Genomic DNA, 7,861 nt, shown 5'->3' with positions numbered 1-7,861 from the left:
CACAACCGCTTGAGCCGTCACGTTGTCGTGACATCTGGAAATGAGACATTTGGGCTGAGCTCTGACAAGATTGTGGAAGTTAATGATTGGCAGCAGTTTGAAAAACGCATGTTTCTGCTTCAGCTGTGTGAATAGTTCTTTTTTAGGACAAACACGCGAGATATGGATCTAAAAGGTGAGGAGTTAATAACAGAGTTGGGGTGTAAAAGGCAAAAACCACATTGTTCTGACAGAAATCGTCCATTATAGCATATTAAACATGAAAAACTAAGTACAGATGGAAGTTTTAAGACAATATTCAGGTTATAGAGGAGCTTTGTCTCGCTATCATAATCAACCCCGTCTCATTTGCAGTCAGAGTGACTTTTACACTTTTATACGTTCCTCATCTGCTGAATTATAGTGTTAAAAGTTATAGCAACCATAACTTTTGACTTGCAAATGCCAGCCACTGCTATAATTTTATTCCAAATGAATCAAACTGTCGTTGGTTGTTCTATGTCTTTATGGACCTATTTTTACTACTGTTGCTACTTGACGTAGTAAAAACTGTAATTATATATGTATATAAAATGTTCAGTAGTGGACAAACACTAAGTTTGTAAATGCTCAGACGATTATCTTAGGGCTTAGTGAGCTTCAGATTAATTCAGTTCAATTCAGTTCAATGCAGAAGTACTTTATTGATCCAAAAAGGAAATTTAATATTACTTTAACTCATATTAATTAAGTTTTTTCAAAGAGATGTTGTAGACATTACTGGCTCTAGGCAGGACAAATCTCCTGCAGCAGTCAGTATTACATCAAATATGAAGAAGCCTCTGACTAAAGATATTGTTTTTCTATAACAGCCAGGATTCACAAGATTTTAGTCAATTGGAGACACTCCAGGAGCAAATCTCAGATCTGAAAATACTTTGATAAGAGTTTTAATTTCCATAGAGAAATAAGTTTTGTGCTGAAAGGCCGTTCAGGAAGGAAGAGGCCGTTACTCAAAAAGCAACATAAAAAGCCAGAATACAGCTTGAAGACCTTAATGTTTAAGGTTATATCACTTAATTTCAACATACTGATTATTACATTTCATGGAAAAGCCACAATTAGAAAGCATGGGGTGAAAGCATCATGGTGTGTGGGTGTTTTGTTGTAGGAGGGATTGGTCCACATCATGCAATGGATGACGTCACAATGAAAAAACATTATGTGTGATAACTGAATCTCAAGACAGGAAGTCCATCGATCATCCTCGTAGCAAAATTATTTAAAAAGGCATTTAAAGACAACAAAGTTGATGTTTATGAGGTCAAAAACGTTTGACCCAAGTCATACCAACTGATAAAAACCTGATAAATGAGCTAAATCAGGAAACGGTTAGTATTATTTATAGTCAGAGAACGAATAAAAGCTTATATGTTGGTGTAGTGGGCTGCACAGTGGCGCAGTTGGTAGAGCTGTTGCCGTGCAGCAAGAAGGTTCTGGGTTCGATTCCCGGCCCCGGTCTTTCTGCATGGAGTTTGCATGTTCTCCCTGTGCATGCGTGGGTTTTCTCCGGGTACTCCGGTTTCCTCCCACAGTCCAAAAAACATGACTGTTAGGTTAATTGGTCTGTCTAAATTGCCCCTAGGTGTGTGTGTGTGTGCATGGTTGTGTGTCTCTGTGTTGCCCTGCGACGGACTGGCGACCTGTCCAGGATGTACCCTGCCTCTCGCCCAGAACATTAGCTGGAGATAGGCACCAGCACCCCTCCCGACCCCACTGAGGGACAAGGGTGTTCAGAAAATGGATGTTGGTGTAGTATGAATGAATAAATCACACTAATATACAAGTGTAGTATTTTATAGATCAACTTTATTCTGATTCTTCAGAATTTTATTTCTTACTTTATTTTCTATAGTTAAAAAAACAACTTTGTTCAGTTTCAATCATTTATTAGAAAGAGATAAAGCCATATAAAAATATCTCTGCTACAATCATCGTAATCACAGTACAGGAAGCGTATTTTAATGGAAAAGATCTGTGTCACAAACACACAAAGAACACAAACTTAAACTTCTCACTCTTCCAGTCACAAGTATAAATAAAATCAGTATTGCACACGTTTATTAGTAGATTTCAAGTTAAAATAAGAAGAAAAATTCATCCATAGCTGCGTTTCCATTGACCGTATGATTGAGTGAATTGGAATTACAAAAGTAAATTTGTCAATTTCAAAAATATTGTGTTTAGCAAAACTGTATTGGAAACACTTTTTTCACATCACAGAAGTCATGTGATCAACAACTAGATGTTACTATTGCCGGAAACCATGAAGAAGACAACAGGAAGTGGTAGGTGGACAATGGAGCAGCATCTTTTTTAATGACTTATTCATGTGATTTTAATTGCAAAATTGTGTTTTTTATCGACAAATTTTTGTGCTCATTTGTAACGGAAACACAGCTACTGTGACTCTTCCCGTTGGATATTTATGGTGATTTTTGTTAGTATACGATATGCACACTGGTTTGAGTCTCTTGAANGTNTTGAAAACAAGCTAATCTTGGGAAGCTAATGTCCGCTCAGGAGCCGTTTCTCCTCTTTGGCTCCGTCCAGGCTGCCTCCCACGCTGTGGTTCTCCAGCTCTATGTTCATTTTGTTCTGCCGCAACGTGTCCTCCGTCGTCGGCCACCTGGGGCCCGAGAGGCTGGCGGGGTTCTCCGCCGACGTCACCCTTTGGGTGCGGCGCTTGGACTTGCACCTTGTGGCCATCAGGTAGAACAACTCGATGACGTTTAGGAGGAGGGAGACGCAGGCCACCACCAGCATGAAGATGATGAAGATGGTCTTCTCGGTGGGCCGGGACATGTAGCACTCCACGGTGAAGGGACACGGCTTCCTCTGGCAGGCGAACATGGGGACCATGACGAAGCCGTACAGGTAGTACTGCCCCACAATGAAGCCGGCCTCGATGATGATCTTGAAGATGAGCTGGGTCAGGTAGCTGCCCAGCAGGTTCCCCTTGATCTTTACGTGTCCCTTCTCGTCGCTGTATTTGGGCTGCTTGAGTTTCTGCGGCCCGTCTGGACTCGCTAACGCCTCCCTTAGCTTCTTCTCGTGCTGGATGACGTGCATGGCGTGGCCCAGGTAGATGAGCGTCGGCGTGGACACGAACAGGATCTGCAGGACCCAGAAGCGGATGTGCGAGATGGGGAAGGTCCAGTCGTAGCAGACGTTCTCACAACCGGGCTGCTGGGTGTTGCAGATGAAGTCCGACTGCTCGTCGCCCCAGACGCTCTCGGCGCCCGCTCCCAGCACCATGATCCGGAACAGGAAGAGGACGCTCATCCAGATCTTCCCAATCACAGTGGAGTGGGACTGGACTCGTTCCAGCAAGGTAGACAAAATCCCCCAGTCTCCCATCTTTACTGAGGCTTTTCAGGCTCTAATCTGTGGCAAAGCAAAGGAAGAAGCACGTCAGCACCTAATCAACTGAACAAACTCCTCGTTTTGGTCTCAGCGACCCTGAACCACACCTTGCTGCTGAATTATTAACCCCAACATTTTATCTAATCAATGCACTCGTATGGAAAGACGACTATTTACTGTTTAATAGGTGAATCATTATTTATTTTATTCATTTACTTTTTAAAATTAACACGCCACATGTTAATATAAACAAAAGTTTTGAATGAAAAGGAGTAGCTGGAAGTAAAAGTCATTTTGCTACACCGTATCGTCACCTTCCTAAAATAATGACCCAAGTCATGATTCTGGGAAAATAAAAAAAATACTGTTGGAAAAAAAGACTCTTAGGAAGGTGGCATCAATCAACCAGACATATAGAACATGTTAAACACATAACAGGCAATGTAATTTAGAAAAACCCAAAGAAACAACAAAGAAAAGAAAATATATTATCTGTGCAATGATACAGCACTCTACCGAATCAGTCCACTTGATAGAATATTATATTTTATTATCTTCTTAAAAGAAAGACTGTTGTTTTAATCTATGCTTGAATCTATCTATCTAGGACTGAATTTAAATATTTTTTTTGTAAATTGGACCCTAAGAATAAACTGACTTGAATAGATTTGGATTTAAGTGTAAGAACAAAAACACATGTGCCAGCCGAACCTTGTGCGATATTCCACCCAAACTGTCACTCCTTAAGGAAACTAAAACTGAGTCAAAGTGAAAAAAAAATCTAAATTATACAAAGAAACACCTTAAATCTAAACTAATCAAACAGCTAGAGGCAATCTGAGATACGCTTAAATAAGCTTTGCAAAAAATCTTTTCACCAATCACTTCAATCGGAAATGCTTAAAAAATTAAAACACCTTAAATTTGAGCGATCTCAAGAGAAATAAGCACCTCTGCTTCCTAAAGCGGTCAGAGATCTGCAGCAGAAAGGTGAAAACAGACCCATCTTACCTGCTGACCTGGTCAGAAAGGACTGTCTCTGCTGGAGAGGATCACTAACTATGGTTGGACCTTGGAGTTTTGTGCTGGGTGAGGACAGCAGCTCTCATGAGGGATCAACTTACGCAACATGCATCTGGCCTTCATGTCACGTTGTAACCGTCAGCGAGTAAAGATAGAAAAAAATGAAGTGAGACTAAACCGGGTGTAGGAGCGACTAATGATTGACAACTTTGAAGCCCAAATTTAAGTTTGCTGGAAAGACTGGAGGTTTGGTGTGACAATCTTTTAAACTATTATGATGGAAGGAAACGCTTTTATTTTAAAATTCCTGATTAATTATTTAATTAACTACTCTTATTTCCTCTGGATTTGCTTCACTTCATTAACAGCAAAAGCTGTTTTTATTAAATTTACTAGAGGGCAAAAAGCTCAACCCGACCCAGTGTGAAAGTTCAGTTGTGTTAAATTATGAATAACTGTGACTAATCCCATTTTTGGGTCAATTTCACATGTTACACCCAAAGCCTGGTTGGGATGTAAGCTGTGGAATCACTTAAGTATCATCTTAAGCATTGAGTATCAACAAGAAGTAGGCTAAAAGATCTAAAAAACAACAACACATAATGCCAAAATCTAAAAAAAATATCATGAAAAGATGAAAAACAAATGGAAAATGACTCCAAAATCCAATTTAGGACGTCTCCAGGAGGTCACAAAATAACCCAGAGCAGGATCTAGAGCAGACATCATTTACTCCATTTAAGGGACAGTATAATAATTCAACAAGGATAAAAAATAAAAATAATTACTCTATGAACTGCTGACAACATGTCTCTGAAATTCCAAGTAAAAATTTAGTACTTATTCACAAAAAATAATGAAAAAGATGCAGTCCTTTCAGACCTCAAATAATGCAAAGAAAACAAGTTAATATTAATTTAGAAACAACAATACTAATGTTTTAACTCAGGAAGAGTTCAGGAATCAGTATTTGGTGGAATAACCAGGAGGTTTTCAATGGGGCTCAGTGCAGCAGGCTCTTAGTTTTTCCCAGAGCTATTTATATTTATATTTATTTGTTTATGTTTATATGTGTATAGACATGATTCTTTTGGAGGGCTGAAGACGGGGCCCTGGGCCCCTCATGCCCACCCCTTGGGAGCGCCACTGCACCAACAGGTCTGCTTTTTAATGCCTTAAAAGCAAAACAAAATGACGGTTTGGAGTGGCCTAGCCAAAGTCTGGACTTATAGGCAGTAAGAAGAAGGGGTCAGCATTTTCTCACAGAGATGTAACAGATTGATTTTACGTTTATTGATCATTAGGATGAAATTACTTTTCCACATCGATGATCTGAAGCATTTGTGATAAAAAAAAAGCAAAACACAAGAAACTTTAAAGACACACTGTGATTTTAAAGTTAAATGTTTAGATCAGACTGTGCTCTGAAATGTTCCGTTTTGAAACTGGAAATAGATAAACTTTGAATGAAATTCATCATTTTAGTTATTCACTCCTTACAGGGACTCATGTTGCTTACAGTCACATTCTTCCTCCTCCTTTTCTGAATGTTTGCTTTCATAATGTGTAAAGTTTGCACATTTACACATTTGCAACCATTTAATCATCGGTCCAGTCATCGATTTTAAAATAAATTTCCAGAAATGAAAAAAAAAAAAAGAAGAAGTAATTTTTAGCTTGAACAATCTTTGTTTTGTAATCTCTGTTTCAGATCAGAACCATTTTAGGACTCAAGTAGACGAGTTAAACAGGTGGAATTAGTTTTTCTGAATCCATATTAAGTGACAAAAATATACTGTTGGTAAACAAAAGTAAGAACATCTTTATTTATTTGTACAGATTTATGCATTTTAACTTACTGTGGTCAATCTGGTCTCTACAAGACCAGATTGACAAGATCTTCTAAATTTAACAAAAACACAAAAGATTCCACATTATTTATTCATTCATTTATTTAGATTTAAACCAAAATAAATGGTTTAAACTGTGGGTGTCCAAAGTGTGGCGCGGGGGCAAATTGTGGACCTTAGACTGATTTTTTGTGGCCCCACACTGCAGTTCAATAATGATACAAACTAGTTTATTATTAAAATTATTACTGATAGTTGAAAATGTTAAATATAACACAAAGTATTTATCTTTTTACCACCAAACTTTAATATTCATACTTTTAAAATTCGCATCTTTTATTTAATTTATTAGACTCAACCACATATAGCAAGCGTTTTAAAAGAAAGTAACTCAAATCTTTTTTTTAAATAACTGAAAATAAATTTGTTTAAACGAGCCTAAAAGAATGTGAAAACTGGATGCATAAGTGTTGGATGTAATATTAATAACATCTACTTTTTTACAAAAATGTAGTTTTGATCTGACAATTTTGACCCATTTGACATAAAGTTTTAAACCCCTGTTTTAAACAAGAAAAAAAAATAGAAATGTGTGCGGGGAAAAACAAAACTAAAATAATTCAAAACTCTTCATCATCAGTTTGACCCGTCTGCACAACGCCGAGGTGGAACAGCATCAGCAACGACCTCAGAGAATCAAAGACTCCTGTTCAAGATATAAAGTTATGTCTAAAACTACTTCCACAAAAATGTTGTTTTTCGTCCAGCTGCCAATCTCAAAACTTAAAAAAAACAAAAAAAACAAAAACAAATAAATAAATAAAATCAGTAGCCATGAAAAACACTCCAGAACCAACTCCAAAACGTCTGGGACAATGTGGACCGAGCGAGAGTTTTGAACAAGAGGAAAAGTGCTATTTCTGGACATAAAAGGGCACAAAATGACGACACATGAAGCATGGTGGAGGAGGGGTGGTGATTTGGGTGACCTGTGTTGTCCATAAACTCGTCTCTACACTGAGACAAAGGTCGGGCCAAAACCCGGCCGAGACTCGGTAATGAAAGCAATGCTGTGCAGAAAACTGGACCAAGATTCACGTTAAAGTCAAACAGGAAACAACAAATACGAGTTACTAGAGGCGTTGCTGGCGTTGCTCAGAGTTACTGAGTGGCAACACTGTGAGTAATAGATAATCATAGTGTGTAATATTTGTTTTGTGGAAGAAATTTTTAAATGTACCAGGGTGTGCTTTCTATGCCCTCCTGTCTGGAAAAATAACTTTTTGTAGTAGTAAGAAGCAAATAAAAACTACATGATTGGAGGCAAGAGGATTAGAGAAGTAAAAGTGTTTATTAAGCAACCATAAACGCAGCAGAATCCAGAACTAACTGTGTGCCCGAACTGACTGGCAAAGAAAAACCGCTGACCCAGGATGAAGACAGGAACCGCATGACTGCAGAGCGAGGGATGACTAATGGGCTGCGATGAAATATAAACTTTACTGGGGAAACAGAACAGAAACAACACACAACCAGATTAAAAATGTACCGTTTTTCATCAAAACCGGAACCTGACAAACCCA

The 7,861-nt window shown here is 38.4% G+C and overlaps 1 protein-coding gene across 2 annotated transcripts; it reads right to left on the bottom strand.

The window, feature by feature from the left end:
• Nucleotides 1-2,502: 2,502 nt before the first annotated feature.
• On the bottom strand, nucleotides 2,503-4,703 carry gja13.1 (gap junction protein alpha 13.1). 2 transcript variants are annotated; one of them, XM_015038719.1, is made up of 2 exons: nucleotides 4,425-4,703; nucleotides 2,503-3,426 (listed from the first exon to the last, which is right to left on the bottom strand). In XM_015038719.1, exon 2 carries the CDS (start codon nucleotides 3,397-3,399, stop codon nucleotides 2,548-2,550), a length of 852 nt encoding a protein of 283 aa, XP_014894205.1. In that variant the 5' UTR covers nucleotides 3,400-3,426; nucleotides 4,425-4,703; the 3' UTR covers nucleotides 2,503-2,547. The 2 variants fall into 2 exon arrangements, with proteins under 2 accessions (XP_014894205.1, XP_014894204.1); XM_015038718.1 differs by having other exon boundaries at nucleotides 4,417-4,702.
• Between the last annotated feature and the right edge of the window lie 3,158 nt (nucleotides 4,704-7,861).

The sequence above is a fragment of the Poecilia latipinna genome, unplaced genomic scaffold (genome assembly GCF_001443285.1).
Source record: "Poecilia latipinna isolate Pla-1442-1.1 unplaced genomic scaffold, P_latipinna-1.0 Scaffold450, whole genome shotgun sequence".
NCBI classification, from domain to species: Eukaryota; Metazoa; Chordata; class Actinopteri; order Cyprinodontiformes; family Poeciliidae; genus Poecilia; species Poecilia latipinna.
Note: the sequence above shows the minus strand (reverse complement) of the source record. Positions and strands in the feature narration are given on the sequence as shown.